The sequence below is a fragment of the Dermacentor albipictus genome, unplaced genomic scaffold (genome assembly GCF_038994185.2).
Source record: "Dermacentor albipictus isolate Rhodes 1998 colony unplaced genomic scaffold, USDA_Dalb.pri_finalv2 scaffold_39, whole genome shotgun sequence".
NCBI lineage: Eukaryota > Metazoa > Arthropoda > Arachnida > Ixodida > Ixodidae > Dermacentor > Dermacentor albipictus.
The window spans coordinates 1145586-1169387 of NW_027225593.1; the positions used below are offsets into that span (position 1 = coordinate 1145586).

The 23802-nt window shown below is 47.7% G+C and overlaps 1 protein-coding gene and 1 pseudogene across 2 annotated transcripts; one reads left to right on the forward strand and one right to left on the reverse strand.

The window, feature by feature from the left end:
- Nucleotides 1-2021: 2021 nt before the first annotated feature.
- LOC139052837 (uncharacterized) lies at nt 2022-16873 on the reverse strand. 2 transcript variants are annotated; one of them, XR_011510082.1, is made up of 2 exons: nt 4083-4167; nt 2022-2286 (listed from the first exon to the last, which is right to left on the reverse strand). XR_011510082.1 is itself a non-coding variant. In XM_070529986.1 (2 exons), exons 1-2 carry the CDS (start codon nt 16805-16807, stop codon nt 2274-2276), a joined length of 444 nt encoding a protein of 147 aa, XP_070386087.1. In that variant the 5' UTR covers nt 16808-16873; the 3' UTR covers nt 2022-2273. The 2 variants fall into 2 exon arrangements, 1 of the variants encoding a protein (XP_070386087.1); XM_070529986.1 differs by lacking the exon at nt 4083-4167 and adding an exon at nt 16377-16873.
- Nucleotides 16874-20289: 3416 nt separating this feature from the next.
- Nucleotides 20290-20843, forward strand: LOC139052841 (piggyBac transposable element-derived protein 2-like; annotated as a pseudogene).
- The last annotated feature ends 2959 nt before the right edge of the window (nt 20844-23802 follow it).

Here is a 23802-nt window from a genome sequence, read left to right on the forward strand (position 1 = left end):
AGCTCCACAACATTGAACTGCAAGAAACAGAAATCGACGTTTCTGAACGTGTACAAGAGAATTTATGTTTCAAGAAATAAGTACCACATCATATTTCAAAAGATCCTCAAGGTGTCGACAACTGTCTCGTCAATGAAACGGCGTCAGTGAAAAAAAAAAAGGCATTTTGATATCCATGAGATCATATCGAAATGAGGGGCTGAGATTCCGGCACAAGATTCAACCACAACCAAGCTTGGTCTTTTCTCTGGCGGTGCTCATCCTTTTCCTTCGCAATTACTAGCATTCATTTGAAAGCGATACGCAATCACAATCACTTAAGAAGAGCGTTTTCGTATCCTTTTAAGGGCAAGTTCAATTTTGGCTAATGACCATTCACTGCTGTCGTATAGAGTAACGAATAAAACACGAGCTTGAATACACGACACCTGTGGCAATCTCAACAAATGACAGTACAAAGTCCAAGAAAATAACGAAACTCGCAGTGACCTAAATCGCGTTCATAAGCACACAATTTCCAATCCTAGTTCGACTTCAAGGAAATGCAGGGTGTTTCAGCGAACACTTTCAAAAATTTGTAAAGGTTGCCTGTGGCAGATATCACAATTCTAGTTTATGAGCTGGTTTAAATTGTTAACATAACGTCGTTTCATGCACTGAAGCACACAAGTAACTGGAACTCCAATGTATTTCTCCGCGAAGTTCGGGAATTTATATCTGGAAACTGGTGTCACCTTAAACATTCGTTCCAAGTGGCGAAGTCCACTGCTAGAATTTTAAAATGCACTATGGGTAATACGATCATTAGCTGAAACTTAATTAGTGAATTCTTGTTGATTAGGTAATTTTGGATTTAAATTTCTTGAGCAAGTAATGTCGGCCGCTTCCAGTAGACCTGCTCAAAAACTAGAATTGAGTTAGCTGTCACAGGCAACGTTTAAAAAAGTTTGAAGATGTTCGCTGAGACACCTTGTATAAAACGACATGTGCCATTTTATTTCAAGTCATGAAGAGCGATTTCGTTCAAAAAACAATCTTCGTTAGCTTAAGTAAACTGTGGGGCAAATATACAATTATTAATTTGTTCGCTGAACTCTCAATAATTGAAAAGCTTGCTACAGCTCATGAAATACGATGATATAGGCATTGCTTTACGTTGTGCCCTTTAAATTACATTTCACACTACGTATGATGCTTCAAATTTTCTTATATGAGATGTTGGGCATTACAGGGCGAAGCAGCCAAATTCCCGTAATGCATGCTGCGAGATGCCCTGCTGGTAGCGTCGCTTCGTAATGCAATTATAAGCTATACTTACAATACTTCGCTCGTCGTCTCGATGTCTGCGTTCAGTTCCTCCAACGTATTGATCTTGCAGACTGCATCGACGATTTCCCTCAGGGGCAACCCTCTGTAGTAAAAGGCCTGCGATTTCAGAGTCAGTTTGCGCAGCACGCAGTCTTCTTTGCCGAGGTATCTGGCGAACAGCGCGTTGGAAGCTTCGTCGCGGTAGCCGAACACGCATTGTGAGACACCGAGTTCAGTGATGCTCTTGTTTTCAGTGAGCTCCCGTATCAGCCAACATGCGTGATTACCGTTCATTTGAACCTCTGACACGTCGAGTGTTGTCAGATGATCCATGCCTAATCCGAGTGTCCTTCCAGGCATGGGCACGTCGATTCCCCATTCCTCCTCGATCTCGCTGACATTGAAGGCGGCATTTCCACGCTGAGGGATCGGATTGAGCGTTTCGAGCAAGATAGGGTCGTCTAGAGGTGATAATATAAGTCCTCGGCAGATGGTAATGCTTTTCAAATAGCGATTGCGATTGATTGCTGAACGCATCAAAGCGCGATCCATCAAAAAAGGCCTGAATTTTATCGCTGTGATGCAGCGATGCTCGGCGAGTAGACGCTCGGCGAGATCCAGTGCCCTCGCTTCGCGTGAGACATGTTCCAGGCCGTGTTCAGTGAACCCGCAAGCGTATATCTCGTCACACTCGATCAGCACGGCACCTCTGCTCTTTCCTCGCCCATCTTCCGCAAGCTCTAGGCAAGCACCTAGGAGGACCTTGTTCAACTCACGACGGTGCTTCATTAAGCTGCAGCTGGCACCATCCTTCTTGGTGCACGGGATGTTCAGCGCACTCCAGTCGGTGGTGACTTTGTCGGGCGCACGTTTGGTGACCACAGCTTGCGAGTATTCAGACATGCTTCACAGGCCGCTTGATTGGCCAAACGCTGTGCTGCCCACTTAAAGCAGTCCTTTAGTCGTCAATCGTAGAACCTGCGCGTAGAAGAAGAGAAAACAAAAAGGTGCGCGAAAGATTTAGCGAGTAAACAGTTGCTTCACGGTGAAAGATGACGAGCGCGTTCACCTCAAGGGATGTTAGCTTTGTTGTATAGCATGTTTTGACCACAAAGAGAAAGATTATCGCCAATCATGGGCCATGTATATAAAAGGCAAGAAACGCTGCGAGGATGTACCGCTTTTTTTCTTTTTTTGTTATCGTTAAGCATCGACTGGCCCAGAAATTTCACACGGCCCATGAGCCGTGTGAAAGGATTAAGGAAAACGATTAAGGAGTGGAGACTATTTACAATGCATGTTTACTAAGTATAAAGCAGCACTGGCCCGTTCAGCCGACAGCTAGAGAGCCGGAGAGCGTTCGTCGTCTTCGTCAGGGCGCCCGCGTGCATCGTCCATAAGAAACATTCAATACCCTCTTGCAAAAACCAGCGGCACTGGGACCCAGTGCGCCGGATTATGGGCCCATTGCAGCGCGCTGGACGCTGGGGCGCTGGGAAGGCGCTGGGAGGGTGCGGCGTACTGGGAGGCACCTGCTACTCGTGTGAAAAACAGCTCTAGCGTGTTAAATATGTGGTGCCTGGACACCTTATATATTTTCTTGAATACAGAAAGCAGGGAAGAGCGCTTTAGTGCAACAAAAAAAAAGAAAAAAACGTGAAAAATAAAATTGCTCCGACAAGGATTCGAACGACCGACCGGCAGATCCCAAGCCCGTCACTTTACCACTACGGCACGCCAGCACACGAAAATTTGGGGATAATTTGCCATGTCAAAGCCGAGAAGCAGTTTGTTTCGCAGAGCTACGTCTCGTACAGACATGGTTGATGCGCTATCGCCCAGCAACTAAAACTGATGCCTGTACCAGAAATAAAAAGTGGCTGTCCGTATTCAGCAGTATGCTTCGAAGTGCCACAACATCTATTTTCAATTGCGATTGCTATTTTAACTACCCGCGCCGAGATCGCTCCCCACCGAAACTTAGGCCTAGCGTATCCGCCGAGTCCATCCTCTGGGAGTGTCTAGGCACAGGAATCAAGAAATCTAACAAGGATAAATCACTCTCTATGTCAGCTTTCGCATCGATGTTCTTAAATAAAAATTTTTTTCATGTCTACAGTGCCAGCATAAGAAGCGATGACCGCAGATGTGACGCGTCATAAACACAGGTATGTGTGCTATCGCCGAAGGCCCCCAGCACTAGCCCGCGCTTCTCTGACGAAGATCTATGACTAGTCAGGCGTCTTGACTGAAAGGCATCACTGTACTAAGGAAACTATGCATATCCTTTGAGTGAAGAACCAGAAAAGCTATCGAAATCGGCAGTAAGAGGCCATACACCATCCCGGGTCGGTGGTTCATTTAGGACTTTTTTAGACGTTAAAACAGCAGTCGCAAGTGAAAATCGATGGTGTGGCACTTCCAAGCACACTGCTGAATACGGACAGCAACTTTTTCTTTCTGGTACAGGCGTGAGTTTTAGTTGCTGGGCGATAGCGCATCAACCATGTCTGTGCGAGACGTAACTCTGCGAAACAAACTGCTTCTCGGCTTTGACATGGCAAATTATCCCTGAATTTCCGTGTGCTAGCGTGGCGTAGTCACTCTGCCTCTGGACACGGACGCGTTCAGACGCAAGATGTCGAGCTCTGCAAGAGCGGTTTCAGCGGCCGCGTCTGGCCGTGGTAACAGGTCTTCTGTCGCCCCATCGGGCTATCGGTATCTACTACCGACTTTGCCATCAGGCGAAACTATGAATGAGTGTCTGTTCTTACATTGTGACGTTGCCGGGAGACCATACCGCCTCGAAGACTTCCGTGACCCGCTGCAAGAACTCGGTGTATTGAAAGACGTGACCGGTATTGGGCGCTTCCAAATGACGCATGTGTGGCTCATCAAGCTACGAACTCCAGAGGTGAAGGAAGTGCTGGTTAGAGCGGGAGGCCTGGAGGTAAAAGGGCGCTTTTGCGTCGTCATTGACCCAGTGCAACAAGACATCACACTCAAAGTACACTGGGTTCCATTCCACGTTACCGGGGAAGCAGTGAAGAAGGCTTTCGACCACTATGGCGAAGTGAAAGAAGTAAGACAAGAAGATTGGAAGGTGAGGGGCTTCGAGCAAGCTGAGTCTACCACGCGTATTGTGCGGATGACGCTCCGAGAGAACACCGGACGCTCTGCCCCATTTGTTCAAGATCTTTGGTGGCTCTGTGCTGGTTGTCGTTCCCGGGAGAGCTCCGATTTGCCTGCGGTGTCGACGCAAAGGACACATTAGAAGAGACTGCAGAGTGCCAAGGTGTTCTGAGTGCCGAGAATTCAGCCATGAAGCACATGATTGCGTACGTACGTATGCAAGAGTTACTGGCAGCACGCGACCCGACGACGAATGTCTGGAATTGATGTAAGAAGAGGTAACGGAGAAACTGACAGCGTCCTCGGAAACGCCGGTTCAACAGGTGGCAAGTGTCGCAAAAAAGGTGGCAACGCCATCCGCGTCGACACAGGACGCCACAGCAGGAAGAAAGCAGAAAGAAGAAGGAATGAAGAAGAGAAGACACCGCGTGCGCCCGCAGAAACGGAGCCCGGGTGTGACGCGTTTAACGTGGAGATGGACGCGGAGCCAGAGACGCCTTATGATACGCCGGATGAGTTGGCCACTGAGGAGCCAGCCGTTCCTTCCAAGAGGCACCGAAGCGATGCTCCAGAAGAGGAGACGCCGGCTGACAGTGTTCAGCGCCTGGAGCCGCAGTGGATGGTGGTCCGGTCGACCCGGGCCAAGAAAGGGAAGTCCGCCCCAGCGCAACGGTCAGCGTCGCTCACCCGAGAAGGGCAGGCGACGCAGTGACCAACGCGACTGGTATCGCGGGTGCCCGTGGAAGCTGTCGTGCCGACAGGGACGCTCAGTTTGTGAGCGTTGCTATTTGCTGGGTGCCTTACTGTTGTTTTGCTCTTGCTCTCTGAAATGGCTATGTCGTTAGCTCCATTGCGCGTGGGAACCCTCAACGTTAGAGGTTTTAGGGCGAGACGGCGGCAGCGTCAGCTCCGACGCGTAATGTTGGAAGAAGATTTACATATATTGGCGATTCAAGAGACTAAAATAGAGAGTGAGAATCAGATTGATAGTATGGTTGCACAGTTTAGTGACCGCTATACTTTATGCGTTAGTCATGCTGTTGGCACAGCGGCCGCTTGCTGTATGTTTATTAAGAAAGGTTTGGGTATAGTTGAGGAAACAGTTCTAAGTTGTAAGAGTGGTCGATTCGTGCTGTGCAATTTTGTATACTGCAACAAATTATACCGAATATTTTGTGTGTATGCACCAACGAAAGTGAATGACCGGCTAAGTTTCTTTCAAGAAATATCGCATTATCTGAATACAGGCAGATGTTTGATAGTGTTAGGAGATTTCAATTGCGTTTTGAGCTCGGACGATCGTTCGAGTGATGGATACTGGGCTGGTAAGAGCGTTGTCTTTCTGAGGGGGGCCATTGCAAGAGCTCTGTAGGAAGACATTGCACATTACGCGAAAGGAGGCAATAATCGGCATTATACTCATTTTCAAGGCAATAGCCATGCAAAGTTAGACAGAGTTAAGACGGCGAGTTGGGCGAGTTGGTGGTTGAACATATTCCTGTGGGTGGGCAGCGCAACCCACAGGAATATGTTAGTTGTTAGTCTGCGCTCGTGTTGTGTTCTTCCTATCGTCCTTGTCCGGGTTGCGCTGCCCACCCACAGGAATATGTTAGACAGAGCTTATCTTTCGCAAGAAATCGCCACAATGTGCGATGACTACAAGGTGCTGAGCATAACATTTAGCGACCATTGTTTAGTAGCCTTCACGATAGGGAAAAAGATTACCGCAAAACCTGGAATGAAATGGGAAACATGGAAATTAAACGCGAAACTCTTAAAGGACGACCAATTTCTAGAATGTGTACGCACAGAAATTGCCAAAGCAAATAATGACTGTGAAAAAGGATGGGGTGAGCGATGGGAGCGATTTAAAGAAGTCGTAAAAATGAATGCCATAGAGCGAGCAGTAGAAATACGTTTTTAAGAGCGCCATGAGGAAAATAACCTTAAAAAATGCTTCAGGAATTTGTGGATGCCGAAACTGCAGCGCCAGGCACCTTTATGGAAGAAATGAGGGAAACAAAGAATAAAATTGAGGCTATCGACACGGAAAAATACCGCGGCGCACTTATTCGCGCACGAATGGGAAAGATCTTGGCTGATGGAATGCCAACAAAGCGTGCATTGAGAACTGAGAAAAAGTATGCGATGAGAAACGAAATAGTTGAGATTGAATACAAAGGGAAAATATCTAGAGACGCAGAAGAAATTAATTATGCGTTTACGGAATATTACAGGGAGCTCTTCAAGTGTAGAATACCGAGCAAGGCTGGGTATGAAAGCCATTTTCTAACCACTCTGCCTAGGTTAGACGCCGAAGAAACGGATAGATTATCCGAAGATATCACAGCAAAGGAGATCGAAACGGCCATTGAAGACCCTAACCCTGGAAAATCGCCAGGACCTGATGGCCTAACAGTAGTATTTTACAAAGCCTTTTGCTCGAAGATAGCCATCTTATTAGAGCGTGTTTTTATGGAGGCGTATCAAAAAGGTCGTTTGCCACCATCCTTTAAAAGGGCGTATAAAGTCTTGATACCAAATAGCGATGACGCAAATAAACTTAACAAAGTAACAGGCTACAGGCCAATTACGCTGACAAACGTAGACTATAAAGTTTTAATGAAGATATTTGCGCGGAGACTACAAGGGGTTATTGGTGCTTTAGTAGGACCGCATCAGACCTGCGGGGTAAGAGGGAGGTCTATATTTACTAATATCCATGTGGCTCGCAGCATTCTTGAAACTTGTGATGCAGATTTTAGGAAAGTCGCTATGTTACAAATTGATCTAGAAAAGGCGTTTGACAGAGTATGTCACAATCTCCTGTTTACAATTCTTGGCTATGTCGGTGTTGGATCACGGATAACAGAGGGAGTTAAAATGGCATACAGTAATTGTACAACTAACCTCATTGTCAACCATAAGCTAACTGAAAGGATTGAAGTGCGTTCCTCTGTTCGTCAGGGGTGCCCCCTGTCACCTCTTTTGTTCGCAATATATCTAGAGGCTCTCTGTAAAAGAATTATTGATAGTCCGGATGTGCGAGGATTCAGCCTAGAAGGATGTGAGGTACGTTTATTAGCTTACGCTGATGATGTTGTTGTTTTCTGTGACGATAAGGAGAGTGTTCGAGCTACCATGACAATTATGCGTGAGTTTTGTGACATGACGGACAGCAATATAAACCTGAATAAGTGTGTCGGCTTGTGGCACGGCCGGTGGCAAACAACGCCACGTGTTTTTGAAGGTATGCAGTGGAAGCTCACGCCTGGGATTTATCTTGGTGTACCATTAGGCACACATCGAGACACTAAAGACTTATGGAATGGCAAAGTGCAGGAATTAAAAGCACAAACTTATAAGTGGTCTGGACGTGACCTTTTATATTTGCACGTGCGGCTATCTGCAGAATCTTCTTGGTGAGCAAGCTGTGGTATCTCATGCAAGTCCTGAGTTGTTCCAGATTCAACCTGAAGAAATTCTATAGAGTATTTGCTGTTTTTGTGTGGCAGTCTGAATATGAAAGAACAAGCAGGAACAACTTGTTTCGCAAGTTGGGTCAGGGGGGCTTGTCATTACCAAATTTATACTTAAAGCAACTGATTTCTAGATTTTTGTTCCTACGAGACACGACAAATCCTTTCTTTCGAACAGTTATTCAAGTCCGATTGAGCAATGCCTTACCTAACTTTGTTGTCTCGATGAGGGAGGGTGGGTGTTACGCAACGAGTAAATTTTTACGTGAGGTGGTCGTAGTATTTAGATTTTTACACCACCACTTTTCCATAGAATATTTGGCTGCAGTCAGTCGTAAGCGGATAAGCTCGGATTTAATATATATTATGTTCCCAGAACCATTATATCGATTAATGTACCGCGAAGGCCGAGGGAAAGATGTCCTAAAACGTGTGAAGCGAATGATTGTACCAGGGGGAGTGAAAACATTCTTTTTTAAACTACATACTAATACCTTGCCTGTAAAAACATGGCTAGAAGAAAGAGGGGACTATTTACTATGGGGGACTAACTGTTTGATTTGCAAGAAACCAGAAACTATAAAACACGTTTTTCTGGACTGTTGGAGTGCGGTCTTCTTTTGGGATATTATGCAAAGAACTATTAAAAAAAGAATTGCCGTTAACAGCTCATGGTATCCGTTACCTATCCACAGAGCAAGACAGTATACCTTATGACATGTTCTTTCTTCTCGGCCTTCACAGTATCTGGAGAAACCGCATGGCTGTAAGGAATTGCGATATAAATGTGAGAACAGTAAACTCATATTTTGCTGAGAATATCAGTAAAGTGCGGGAAGTTTTTTAGAAGTTAGCGTATGACGATGATCTGTTGTCAATGATGGATGCCCTTGCCAAAATGAAAGTTTTGTAATCTAAACCGCAAGCTTCAAGCGCAGCGGTGGGAAAGTGAATATTGTCAAATTGTGGGAGCAGTATGTATTGATGTATTTGTTGATTGCCTGGAAATAAAGAAAAAAAAAGCTAGCGTGGCGTAGTGGTAAAGTGACGGGCTTGGGATCTGTAGGTTGGTCGTTCGAATCCCTGTCGTAGCAATTTCATTTTTTAGGTTTTTTTTCTTTTTTTCTTGCACTAAAGCGCTCTTCCTTGCTTTCTGTATTCAACAAAATATATACAGTGTCCAGGCACCGCATATTTAACGCGCTAGAGCTGTTTTTCGACCGAGTAGCCAGTGCCTCCCAGTACGCCGCGCCTTCCCAGCGCCCCAGCGTTCAGCGCGCTGTACTGGGCCCATAATCCGGCGCACTGGGTCTCAGTGGCGCTGGTTTTTGCAATAGGGTATGCATGCGTAATTATCCCCGGTGGCAAAAGCACCATCCCTGTGTGTCTAAATGTTGGTGATATCAGGAGGGTAATATGGTTTGAGGCGTGCGGCATGCACAACGTCAGTGGAATTCGAGGCAGATGAGGCACTGGTACTGACTGGGGCGATTTGGTCCGTAACTGGAGTCACCCTGTGTACAGAGACAGGAGTTTTTCTGACAGGCCAACATGACGAGTCGGGTACCACAGGAGTACCAGAGATCCAGGCGAAAAGTGGACGTCTCTGTGCTGGCGATCGGACAAACGTCGTTGCTCTTTTTGCGAGGTCAGGAGGCGAGCGCGGGGAATTTCGCGTGCTTGGGCTGCCCTCGTGATGGCGTCAAGTGCATACTCGGTGGTCTCTGCTGCGGCGGATGGAAGGGATGCGTGCAGTGCCAATGTGGGTTCTCGGCCAAACAACAGAAAAAACAGGGAAGAACCGGCAGTGTCGTGACGCGAATAATTATATGCAAGAGTGACATAGGGTGGGGCAAGGTCCCAATCGGTATAGTCGGATGAGACATACTTTGCAAGCATGTCTGCTAGGATACGATTCAGCCGCTCCGTGAGACCATTAGTCTTGGGATGGTAAGACACAGTTACCTTTAGCTTGGTTGAGCAGGAGTGCAGGATGTCGGCGATGAGTTTAGGAAGTAAATGTCCGACTACGTTCAGTCAGCAGTTGAAGTGGAGCGCCATGCTTCTACGTCGCGTAAAAGAAAATCGGCGACATCTGTGGCGCAGCTCGTTGGAAGAGCTCTGGTGATGGCGTAGCGCGAGGAGAATCTATCGTCATGGCGACCCACTTGTTGCCAGACGTGGATAGAGGGAAAGGGCCAAGTAATGTCAAGCGAACGCGAAAGAACGGCTCCGAAGGAATGCCGAGCGATTGAAGGCACCCGGCAGGGAGCGTCGATGGTGTTCTTCGGTGCTGGCATTTCTCACACGCCGCAACATATTTCCGGACGGAGCGGCGAGCCCTGGCAAAAAGAAGCGTCGGTGAATCCCTTCGTATAGGTGCGGGAGACACCAAGGTGACCTGCCATTGGTAAATTGTGAAGTTCTTGGAGAATGGCTGACAGGAGGCGGTTAGGAATGATGAGGACTAGGGCAGGGCCGTCGGGGCGTATACTGTGGCGGTATAATGCGCCATCCCGTAGAACAAACAGGTGAAGGGACGAATCAGATGACGAAGATTCCAAGCTATGAATGATGGCGCGCAAGGTGGCATCACAGCGATGCTCGTTGGCAACGTGTAGCAGTTGAGAAACGGAGAAAACGTAAGTGTCGGCATCGGGGTCAGGCTCGGGGAGTGGTTCGTCCAATGGATGACGCGATAAACAGTCTGTGTCTTGGTGTAATCGGTCCGACTTGTACACTACTGCATAGGAAAGTTCCTGCAGTGGCAGAGCCCAGCAACCAGGCCGGCCGGTAAGATCCTTGAGTGAGGAAAGCCAGCAGAGCACGTGGTGGTCCGTGATTACAGAGAAGTGCGTGTCATACAAGTATGGGCTGAATTTGCAAACCACGCAGATGAGAGCCAGACATTCCCGATCTGTAATCGAATAGTTGCGCTCCGCTGCTGTAAGGAGGCTGCTAGCGTAGGCGATAACACGATCTTGGCAATGGGTTAAGACTGCTCCGATACCGTGACCACTGGCATCGGTACGCACCTCTGTAGGAGGGGACAGGTCGAAGTGGGCCAGTGTAGGTGGCGTGTTGAGAATGTTGGTGAGCTGGGCAAACGCGGCAGTTTGAGTGGGGCCCCACGTAAACGGGACGTCCTTCTTCAGAAGATCAGTAAGCGGTCGGGCAATCACTGCAAAGTCTTTACCGAAGCGTCGGAAGTATGAGCGGAGTCCTACAAAATTTCGGACGTCTTTGACAGACTGATGTACAGAAAAAGACGTGAAAGCACGAAGTTTCTCTGGGTCTTGTTGAATACCGGAAGCGTCGACGAGATGTCCCAGCACTGTAATCTGCCGACGACCGAAGTAATACGTCGATGAATTTAGTTGCAGCCCAGCCTCGCGGAAGACTTGAAGAACAGCTAATGAGCGCTCAAGGTGTGTCTAAAATGTAGGTGAAAATACGAGAACGTCGCCATAGGTAGCAGAGGCATGTTGAGCATTTGAACCTTTAAAGCAAAGAGTCCATCATGCGTTCGAACGTTGCTTGGGGGTTGCATAGACCGAATGGCATTACTTTGAATTGATATAGGCCATCAAGGGTAACGAACGTGGTGTTCTCTTGGTTCTTTTCGTCCGCAGAAATTTACCGCTAACCAGACCGAAGATCTATTGATGAAAAATATTTGACACCATGGAGGCAATCGAGGGCGTCGTCAATGCCAGGTAAGGGGTATACACGTCTTTCTTGGTAATGGGGTTTACATCACGATAATCTACGCAGAAACGCCATGTGCGATCTTTCTTTTTATCAAGTACCACGGGCAACGCACAAAGGCTCGAGGAAGGTTCAAGCATACCTTTGGCAAGCATCTTATTCACGTCATCTTGAATAACCTTACGCTCTGAAGGAGAAACTCTATATTGCCGGTGATGAATAGGACTGGCATTACCAGAATGTATGTGATGCTTAACAATTGAGGTCTGGCCCGATTGGCAATTTTTGAGGGCGAAGATGTGGCAGGAAACAAAAAGGTGACACAGCTGCTGCTTGTTTAGGCAGTAATCACGTGATGAAATGTTGCGTCAGGGTAAATAGCATCCTGTGGACATGAAGAATCTGAGCAGACGTCTACTGAAAACGTCATGACGTGGTCATCTCCTATAGCACGCAGCACCCGCCGTGGTTGTTCAGTGGCTACGGTGTTAGGCGGCTGAGCACAAGGTCGCGGGATCGAATCCCGGCCATGGCGGCCGCATTTCCATGGGGGCGAAATGCGAAAACGCCCGTGTACTTAGATTTAGGTGCACGTTAAAGAAACCTAGGTGGTCGAAATTTACGGAGTCATCCACTACGGTGTGCCTCATAATCAGAAAGTGGTTTTGGCACGTAAAACCTCATAATTAAATTTTTTTATGTCACGCAGCGTTGCCTAAAGGAAGTTCTACCTTGGGGTAGAACTTCCTTTGCTAGCCAAAACTGACGACGGGGAGGCATGCCCGGTTATCGGCGACTGTGATGACGGAGCGGGGCACAGTAATCTTGCGCATCAAAAGGACATCAGGAACAGGTGTTGCGACGTAATCACCATCGGGCACAGAAAAAGATGATAGCAAATCGAGGAAAGTCAAGGCTTTAGGCGGCAGGTGGTCGAAGGTGGTCGTACTAAAGTTGTTCGGCAGTTCGGCACGAATGTGCGCGAGTAGAGGAAGTTCGTGGCAAAGGGTACCGGCAGAACAGTCGATGAAAGCGGAATGCGCCGTAAGAAAGTGGAGTCCGAGGATGGTGACAATTGGTCAGCACTGTAATAAGAACAGGAACGTGGCGGTCGGCAATACCGATATGGAAAGTACCCATTCCAGTGACGTCAACAGTGATAACAGTGCTCAACAGTGCTCGAGTAGTAGGAGGCGTGAGAACCTTCCTCAGTCGACGACGGAGGTTACAACTCATTATGGACACCTGGGCTCCAGTATTATTAACGCAGCAGACGATGTTACGAAAGACATATGTGAGGAAGAATGTGTGTCACCCCACCAAAGCCAAGGCGAATGCCCTAACGTTTGAAGTACGCCAAGCCACTCATGACAGTTGAAAAATTGTGGCAGTTTCGCCCGGAAGGCGAAGCGCCGATTGGGATAGCAAATTATTGGATAGCTGTACGAAGTAAGGATAGTAGTTTAAGCAACTGTATAAACTATAAAGATTCTCTTACTAACGATGTTAACAATGACAGAATATGTAAGCGTGACTGAACGAGGACGTAGAAAGAAGCAGACACCCAGAGACAGCGCTCTTTTAGTGTTTCGGCTGCCTTCTACGTTGTTCTTCAGTCGCGCTAGCACATTCTATCATGGATTGAAACCAACAAGCCCCCCAACCTGTTTTAACCAAATTAACAAGCACGGTGTGACGCGCGCGCCGGTAAACATGAACACATCTCGCTCGATTTGCGCGGAAACTCGCTGTCAAAATGCTGGAGTGGGGAATCGCGACAACAGGAAGCGAATTGATCTTCGTGCATCAGGCGCTTCAGCATAAACAAAACGTCGAAAGCTCAGCGCATACCAATCTACCGTTAATACGCACACACTGCATACATCGCAGATCGCTTTGAAGATGAGGCACACAGCGGCGCACACTTTCGCCACGTCGCAGATCGCGTTCAATACACACGAGCGCCGGCAATGCGTCCCTACGGCGTCCGCCAAAGGCGTCCTTATACGGCGTCCGCGATTCGCATGGCCAACGCTGTAGGAGACGCCGCGGTTGTCTCCACTCTGTACGGAGCGGCGGGTGAGGTTGACATCGGGGCACCCTAGCAGCCGCCGGAGAACAGCTACCCCTCCCTCGCCTGACACCCGTGCCCCGCGCGCGTCAGGAGAGGGCACGCTTCCGGCTCGCGTTCCTCGCTGGCGCACGCGCACGGCGATGGTTTTATCACCCTTCGACTTGATACGGAACTTCATGGCGACGACAGAAATGCGCCTGGAGTGTCCACACAAATGCTATCGCAATGGAACGCCTAGAAGACCGCAACCGCGAAAAGACGTTGGCCTTTGTGCACCCATTCTCGCTTCCTTACCCACAGCGCCCTCGACAGCCTCAGGTTGGCGTGGCCTCGCCAGTGCTATCTCCCTTCGGCGAGCAACACGCTTCGTATACTTGTCCTTCCTTCCTCACTGAGGCAATCGCCGGCGGTGTCTGTGCGTGCGTCGGCCTTTCCCTCTGCTGCGACAGTGACTGATGGAAAACCTTAAAGGTAAATCCTGTCGATTTCTCGGTGTCCACCTCTGTTCATAAAAGTTTGAAAATACGCTCGCCTTTGCACTCTGGTTATCAACCGGTGCCAAACAATATGGCTGCAAGACATTTAGGTTTACTTAAAATGAATTTTGAAGACTGGTTGCGAGTTCTAGCCACCCTCTGTTTCTGACGTCAAAGACTACGCCGCCTCTGTCGCTGAGATCACGTTGTCTGTCAATCACGTCAGGACATGTCATCAGCCATCAGCTGGGCTTCTTTGGCGTCAGCGTCACGTGTATTGCGTGTCTGCCACGTGTTTACGCTGTACCATGTGTGTTTACACCGTGGAAGTGTATGATCTGACGTGATCGACTCATCGTGACGTTACACAATGCAGGCACCCATTCCAGTATTACGTTTATGGGTTACTTAAATTGTTGTTCGATTTCTATGCAAATTGAACCACCCCAGCGGCTTTCAATACCATTTGAAAATAGTCTTGTCTGGTTTAAAAACACACCGGAGTTGCCCTTTGTGTGGCTGCATGTAGTCCGACGTAGCGTCAGCGCGCGCACACTTTACGTCAGGTTGTAGAGGACAACCTGCGCCCATAGTGCGACCGATGGTACGACGCACTGTTGCCGCCAATGTAACCGAACGCGCCCGACACGACGTTCGCGCGATCCCTGGCACAAGCACGTCTCTGTGACCGCGTGATGAGCACAACCAGTGCTCATCACGTTGGGGAAGCGGACCAATCGCGGATGCCAGCGCCAGTGCCGTGATATGGTTATCTATATTCACTGCAGTGGCTCAGCCCCATCGAAAGCCTCTCTACTTTAGCGTACTCCTCACTTTTTGACAGCCAATTAGATAAGAAAAACCGCTCAATGTAGGCAATGTTATTCGTTTTGAACGTTTGATTGGGCTCTTCAGACAATGCTGCAGGTCACCGCCCGAAGCTTGTGCTGTTGGTTACGTAACTTTGACGTCAGGAGAGTGGCATAAAAGCAGATAGCAATAGTTTTGCGTCATACGGTCCAAGATTGCCAACATGTCTAAGCAAGCAGGAGCTCATGTATCGGCGTCGAAATTATGTTGACACCTGTTTGACGGGAGCTAACTAAACTCTGATGAGTGTTTATACGTGTTACTTACATTTTATGTTATTTTGGTTTAACTATCAAACGCTCAAAAAGACTTCAGCGCAAATAATTTGGTAGTAAGAATTTTTATTCTTGGCGGAAATCGCTATATCAAGTCACAGGATAAAAGTAGAGGATGCGTTGTCCTGAAATTCCTTACCAGCGCATTTCGTATCCGGTATATTGGGACACTGCAAACAAAATTTAAAGAAAACGTACTTAGGTGAATATTAAAGCGAAGACTACTTTGCGAAGGCTATTGCCACGGCTTTTCGCGTGTGTTCTTGGTTTCTCTTCTCATATATGAATGATCTTGGCTCCACGAAACGAGCACTTAAGATGATGAATATTCACTGACCGACTAATTAAAATGCGTGTGAGCTTCTTTTCCGTCCTTGTACAATAAAGCATGCACGGAGAATCACTGTACTTATAATGTCGTCCTATGCGTGCTTCTAAATGACGCAGACATGTTCGATGCAATTATTGCTTATAATTTTTAATGGCAGTTGTGATTTGCTAGAATTTGTTGCTATAATTTGTAAATTGCAATATGGGTCACAAGATAATAGGCTAGAAAGATAATCAGTGAATTCTTAATAAGTCGATTTTGGATTTCAATCTTTTGTGCAAGTAGTTCCCGCCGCTTCGAGTAGACCGGCTGATAAACTAGAATTGAGTTATCTGCTACAGGCAACCTTTAAACAATTTTGTGAGTGTTCGCTGAAGCACCCATGTGGGCTTTTATTGCAAGCCATGAGGAGCGATATTGTTGAAAAAATCTGTTATCCTCAATAAACTCTATCTGTGGGCGAAATATACAAATAATGCTTTGTTCGCTGAACTCTGCACAATTCTAAAGCTCGCTACCGGGGATGAAATACAATAACTTAAGCATTACGTTAAGTTGTGTCCATTAGAGAACAGTTGACACTAACTATGATACCTATAATGTTCCTAATGACATTTTGGGCATTACAGGTTGAATACGTGCTGTGTAGCACGTAATACGTTCTTCGATATGCCCTGTTGGTGTACCATCGGTTCGTGGTGCAATTATATAAGCAATACTTACAATTTCACGGGTGCCATGACAATCTCTGCGTTGAGTTCCTCCACAGTATTCATCTTGCGGAGTGCATCGACGATTTCCCGCAGGGCCAACCCTCTGCGGTAAAGGCTCGTCGATTTCAGAGTCAGTTTTCGCAGCACGCAGTCTTCTTTGGCGAGGTATCTGGCGAACAGCGCGTTGGAGGCTTCGTCGCGATAGCCGAACACACAGTGTGAGACACCGAGTTCAGTGATGCTCTTGTTTTCAGTGAGATCCCGGATCAGCCAACACGCGTGGGTATCGGTCATGTGAACATCTGACATGTCGAGTGTTGTGAGATGATCTATGCCTAAGCCGAGTGACCTTCCAGGCATGGGCACGTCGACTCCACCTTCCTCGTCAAACTCGTTGACCTTGAGGGCCACATTTCCACGCTGTGGAATAGGATTGAGCATTTCGAGGAAGATACCGTCATCGCGAGGTGATGATAATGTTGTTGGGCAGATGGTAATGCTTGTCAAAAAGCGATTGCGATTTATTGCTGAAAGCATCGAGGGGCGAAGCATCCAAATGGCATCGAATTTTATCGCTGTGATGCAGCGATGCTCGGCAAGTAGACGCTCGGCGAGATGCAGTGCCCTCGCTTCGCGCGAGACTTGCTCAGGGCCCCATGCAGCGTACCGGTAAGCGCGTGTCCGGCTACACTCAACTAGGACGTCACCTCCTCTCTCTCTTCGCCCATCATCCGCAAGCTCAAGGCGAGCACGTCGAAGGACCTTATTCAAATCACGACGGTGTTTCATTAGGCTGCAGGTGGCACCATCCTTCTTAGTGCATGGGATGTTCAGTGCGTCCCAGTCAATGCTGTCCCGGTCGGGTGCACGTTTGGTGACGAGAGCTTGAGAGGATTCAGACATGCTTCACCGGCCACTTGTTTGGCGAAACGTTGTGCTGCCCACTGAACGCTGTCCTTCAGTCGTCGCACGTGGAACCTGCGCGTAGAAGATTAAAAAAAAGGTGCGCCAAAGATTTAGCGACTAAACAGTTGCTTCACTATTAAAGATGACCAGCGCGTTTCGCTCAAGGGATGTTAGTTCTGTTGTATAGCATGTTTTGACCACGAAGGGAAAGAATATCGCGAACCATTGGCCATTTATGTAAAAGGCAAGAAACGCTGTGGAGATTTGGCGACGTTTCTAGTCGCCTATGTGATGAACAAGTTGTGTCACGCCGCCAAACCCATGGCGAGTGCCCTGACGTTCGAAGTACGCCAAGCCGCCCACAACGGTTGAAAGAATGTCGCACTTTCGACAAGGCGAAACACCGATTGCGATAACAAAATAGTGGAAAGCTGTACGAAGTGAGGATAGTAGCTTGAGCAACCGCTTATAAACTTTAAACATTAGCTCACTAAGGAAAATAACAATAATAGAATATCTAAGCCTGCAGTGACTCAACGAGGATGTAGAAAGAAGCAGACATCCTTAGACAGCTCTTTCTTTGTGTGTCGACAGCTTTCTGCGTCGTTGTTAGTCGCGCGTACACATTCTATCATGGATATAAACCAACAAGCCGGCCAACATGTTTTAATCATGTTAACAAGCAAGGTGTCACGCGCGCACAGGGAAACATGAACACATCTCTCTCGACGAGCGGGGAAACTCGCTGTCAAAATGCTGGAGTGGGGAATTGCGGGAGCAGCAAACGAACTTATCTTTGTGCATCTATCGCTTCAGCTTGAACAAAACTTCGAAAGCCCAGCGCATACCAAGCTACCGGCACTACGCGCACTCTACAAACATCAAAGATCGCTTTGAATAGGAGACCTGCGTGGTCGCGCACTTTCGCCACGTCGCCGATCGCTTTCAAGACATACGAGCGCCGGCAATGCGTCCCTACGGCTTCCGTCAAAGGCGCCGACTATGGCGTCCGCCATTCGCCTGAGTACCGCCGTAGTAGACGGCGCGGTTGTCTCCACTCTTCGGAGCGGTGAGCGAGGAGGACGTCGACGCACCCTAGCAGCCGCCGGAGAACAGCCACCCCTCCCTCGCCTGACCCCCGTGCATCGCGCGCATCAGGAGAGGGCACGCTTCCGGCTCGCGTTCCTCGCTGGCGCACGCGAGGTGCTGGATTGAACCGCGTTCGCCTGCTCACCCTCGAACGCTTTGTTTCGCATATACAGCATACGGCGCTAGGCGATTGTTTTATCGCCCGTGGACTTTATGCGGAACCCTGGGCTACGGCAGGAGTGCGCCTGGAGAGCCCGTATAATTGCTGTCGCAATAAAACGCTTAGATGGCCGCAACCCTGAAAAGACGTCGGCCTTTGTGCGCGCAATCTCGCCTCGTTCCCCACCGCGCTTGACGGCCTCAGGTTGGCGTGGGCTCGCCAGTGCTGTCTCCTTTCGGCGGGCAAGACGCTTCGTGTGCGCATTCCCTCCTTCTCTTCCTCCTCGCTGAGGCAGTCACCGGCGGTGTCTGTGCGTGCGTCGGCCTTTCCCTCTGCTGCGACAGTGGCGGTTGGGAAACCTTAAAGGACAACTCTTGCGATTTCTCGATGTGCACTGACGTTAATAAAAGCTTCAATATACGGTTGCGTTTGCACTCTGGCTATGGACCGGTGCCAAATTGTATTGCTGCAAGACATTTCGGTTTGCTGAAAATGAATTTTAAATGTTTGTTGCGGGTTCTCTACTTATGTCTTTTTACTAGCCATCCGATGTTTCGGATATCAGAGACTACGCCGCCACTGTCACTGAAATCCTGCCTGAAATGGACGCTGTCTACTCCTGCAAAACTGCAGAATCGACCTGTGTAATCAAGAGATATCATCAGCCATCAGCTGCGCTTCTTTGTCGTTACCGCCACGTCTATTACGTGTCTAGCACGCGTTCACACTATGTTATGCGTGCTTACACTGTGGTATTGTAGGATCTCACGCCATCGACTCATCGTGACGCTACAAAAGACAGACAGCCCTTTCGGTTTCGGTATCTTATGATATCTTGTACATGGGTTACTTAACCCTTTACGTCACCTTGTTGCATATATGCAACATACCGATAAACGGCCATAAAAACAAAATCTAAGTTCATTTGGTTCTTCCTGTACACGATGTTGCATTTCTGCAACAATAGTTTGAAAAACGCGTCTTTATTTTCTGCTCTCTGTGTTCATTCTGCGCAACTATTGCCAAACAAATATGGTGGACGCTGCTCGCGCCAGCACGTAGCTATGCAGGTAAGTTTTGCCAGTTATAAACGCCTTTCTGAAGGAAATAACCTGTGGAAAAAAAATGTTAAGCTGTGCAATACATCCTCCTAATCGTTTAGATGGCAAAAAACATTATTTTCTCGCAATAGTTTATTTCTTGCGACGGAAAGTTACTACGTTGCGTAGTTGCAACAACGTGCTCACTGGGTTTGATTTTTGTTCTGGGACTAGAAATGGATCCTAAACGTTATTATTGCCGAGCAATTCCGTCAGATAGCCAAGACAGCGAACTTTCCGAGAGTGGCGACGACCCAGGGTGTAAGTCTGTTTGGATTTATCGTGTGTGAAATGTGTTGCCTGGTGGAATGCCCGAATTTTTTTATCGGGGTGAGCGCGCGCGCGCTCTGCTGTCTCGCATCGTTACGGCTTCACCCTTATGTCTGTGCTAGTGGCCTGGCCTGCTAGGTAGGCCTGTCCTGCTGGACAGCCCAGGCCTACCTAGCGAGCAAGAAATGAAAAAAAGGAAGAGGATATTTTGAAGAGAGGGTTGCGGTTGTGGATGGAATTGAGCTGTCATGCACAAGGTAGCAAGGTACCCGAGCAGTGACTTTGCTCTCTTCATTTGTTGGAGCAAAGCCTGCTGCAAGTGGATCAAGGTATAATCGTAAAAAAAAGAGCAGAGTGAGATACTATGCCCTGCAGTGATCACCATCTACAATAAGCACATGGGAGGCGTCGGCCTTTTCAACTCCCTCATCTCCATTTACTGTCCCTACTACAGGTCGAAAAAATATTACTTTCCTGGTTTTCTGCACATTCTTGACTTGACAGCTGTAAATGCTTGGTTCCTTTACAAGAGGAACGTCATGAAAAAACGCGATCAGTACACTGAAAGGCTACTTCCGTTGGCTGAGTTCAGGATGGACCTGGCTGCATCACTCTGCAAGGCTGGGAATACGGCGCTGAAAAAGCGAGGAAGGCCTATCAATGAGTCAGTAGAACAAGCCTCTGAGGAGAAGAAAAAAAGGGACCATCAACTCCAACTCAGGATGTCAGGCTAGATCATGTATTATTTCTCAACAAGAATATCTGCCTTAGTGCTCATTATTTTCATTGCTTTCCTGAGGTTGGTCACTGGGTTCTTTGCAGCAAGAAGCGGCAGCGCTGCAAGCTTCCTGGCTGCACAGGAATCTGCATGAGCTACTGCGTTAAATGTGGAGTGCATCTCTGTTCCACAAACAAGAGCAATTGTTTTTTTGTGTATCACACTACAAAATGAGTCCACCATTTCTCATTACTTACTGATTACTGCTCAAGGTATAGAACCAACCTTTTCAAGCAAGCAAGTGAAATAGCTTTCTATTGTACCATGTGTTCCCCCTTGCTGATTGTCATGTAAATAAATGTGACAGTTTGAAACACAATAACCCAAGCTTTCCTCAACATTTTCTTTATGTGCACGTTGTTGCAAATATGCAACGTACCCTTTTTCTGCCACTACAAACTGTAAAAGTCCACTGAACATATTTTTTTTATTATTACAACTATTGTTATGGTTCCCTGCAACGACATGAATAATTTTATGGCAAAAGAAAAAATTGTGCAGTAAAGGGTTAAAGTTAATGTTCAATTTGTATGCAAATTGCACCACCCTACCGGTGACAGGACATTCAATACCGTTTGAAAATGACAACCGCCTTCTCTGGTTTTAAAAACAGCGGAGTTGCCCTTTATAAGGCTAAATATATTCCGACGTAGCGTGAGCGCGCGCACACGTTACGTCACGTTGTTGAGAACAACCTGCGTCTATTCTACGACCGATGGTTCGACGCACTGGCGCCGCCAACGTAACCTGACGTGACCAACGTGCCCGAATTGACGACCGTGCGATCGGTGGCACGAGCGCGTCTCTGTGACCACCAGGACTGTGGAGCAGCCACTTGCAGTAGTTTACTTGTCTCATTAGTCTCGTGGCGCCTCTTTCCGCAGCAGTTCGTATCGCCGCAGCGCTGTCGTACTTATTGTAATGGCGCCAACAAGAGTGGAACCACTTAGTGAAGAAGAGCGGAAACCCGGGAAAGCAGAGTATCGGCATGAATACAGAATACGCCAGAAACAAATGAACGACTCTTCGCAGAGTGGGTGACTACAGCAACACGCTCCCGAACTCAAGCAACAACGAGAACGACGCCATGCCGACGTTCCAGGCCAAGCTGCATGCATTTGCTTCATTTCCTACGTCTCCCTCATCAGTTCACCACACGTCCACATCCACTGTGGGCTCTCCATAACACGAGTGAACTTTGCTTCTACACTCGCCTCTCCTGCGGCGTCTCGAGTAGGTTGTCACTCAACAGTTCGGTGTTAAAAACGCGCTTCTCCCTTTCGCGATTCTCTCGCGGTCGTTTTCGCGATTGTACCAAACGCACCAGCGCAAGACCCCACGACACCACGTCGTTACATCGAAATGCGTACGCATCATTCATATAACTCCCGCAGCAGATTCTGCACGTACAAATTTTTTTGCCTCCAGTGTAAAACGAAGCAACACTAGCGTACAGCGTTGGCCTCAGTCTTTTTATGAACGTTCTTAAAAAGCGGTGTATCTTAACGTACAGCTAGCTATAGCGTTAATTCCACTGTGCCGGTGCACATCGCGCCAGCCAGATAAGCACGGTTACAGGCATCTAGACCACGTAGATCAAGCGGAAAGCAATGCTACAAGGCGTCTAGTTAGCTCGCAATAAGCGGCGCTGCAACGTAAACTATTATTTATTATTTATTTATTTATTTCATAATACTGTGAGCCTTTCTCAGGCTCTGACAGGAGTGGAATGTACAATACGTGGTACAACAGGTTTGGTGTTCCGGAAGATGAATGAAACGATACATAATTTATATAAATAATAGAATCAAAGTGTGCAGAGCTATGGAATCATACAATTCATGACTCATAATCAAGAACGCTGTGTCTACAACACATTTATAAAAGCATTTTCAAAGAAAGATTCAACGTTCGCAACAAACACATCAATTGACACATCATTCACAACATGGCAATATTCCGAACGTTTCTGTTCCAATTGTGCACTCAGCCCTCCACAATTGGTGAAGGCATTTTCGGGACACCTGGACTTCGCCTGTCAGTCACGCGGCGTTAAAAAGCCGCGATAGCTCCCCATCTGATATGAGAAGCACACGCTAATTATGCATGATTACACCGAACGAAAGAAAAGTTGTCATTTCTCATTCGATGCCATTTCGCCGTGGGCCCTCTGCTATTGGGCAAACGCTTTCGCGCAGCGCCCATTTCGCCTGTCTGCCACGCAACGTCATAAAACCGCGAAAACTGACGTCGCTAAAGATGCATTAATGTGCGCAACAAAACTGAATTTGTTTTATGATTAGCCGACGACTACCTCGTTCCGAGAGGAACGGAAGATGGCTGCTCGCCGAGAGCTCAGGCGCTGGCTACTCGCACCTTTCGGAGAGCGTGGATTTATTTCCGTATATTACATCTTCTTGCCTGATAGTATAACATTGTTTAGCCTTTCGGCACGTACACGGCATCGCATTGGCAACTCCTTGTTAAGTATCCATTTTAGCGGCACTCCTAACTTATGGGACAATCCTAGCCTTCCGTTGCAGGCCACCGCGATTTTCGACCAGCCACCTCAAGCCAAGTAAGGGGAAGCGAGCCAATAGCGGACTCCAACGCGCTTACGCGGTCATCGATATTCACTGCGCTGGCTCGGCCCCATCGAAACCCGCTCTGCTTGAGCATACTCCTCGCGTCTTGATGGCCCATTATATAAGAAATACCGCTCAATGTAGACAGTGTTATTCGTTTTGAAGGCAAACAAAAGTGACCCCCTATGTACAAACGTTTGATTGGCCTTTTCAGACAACGCTGCAGGTCACCGCCTGATGCTTACATCGTCGGTTACGAAAATTTGACGTCATGAGATTGGAATATAAACAGATTGGACTAGTTTTACGCTATTGGGCCCATGTTGTCAACATGGCTAATCAAATACAGCACGTGTATCGGCCTCGAAATTACATCCACATTTGTTTGGCGGTAGCTAACTAAACTCTGATGCGTGTTTGAGCGTGTTACTTACATTTTGTTATTTCGCTTTAACTATTAAACTCTCAAGAAGGCTTCAGCGCAATTTATTTCGTAGCAACATTTTTTCTCCTGGGCTCATTTTTGTCTCATTTTTACTGGAAGTTGT

What these genes read in the sequence shown, in the direction of transcription:
- LOC139052837 (XM_070529986.1), bottom strand. Translation starts at nt 16,807, where the DNA reads ATGCTCAATCCTATTCCACAGCGTGGAAATGTGGCCCTCAAGGTCAAC.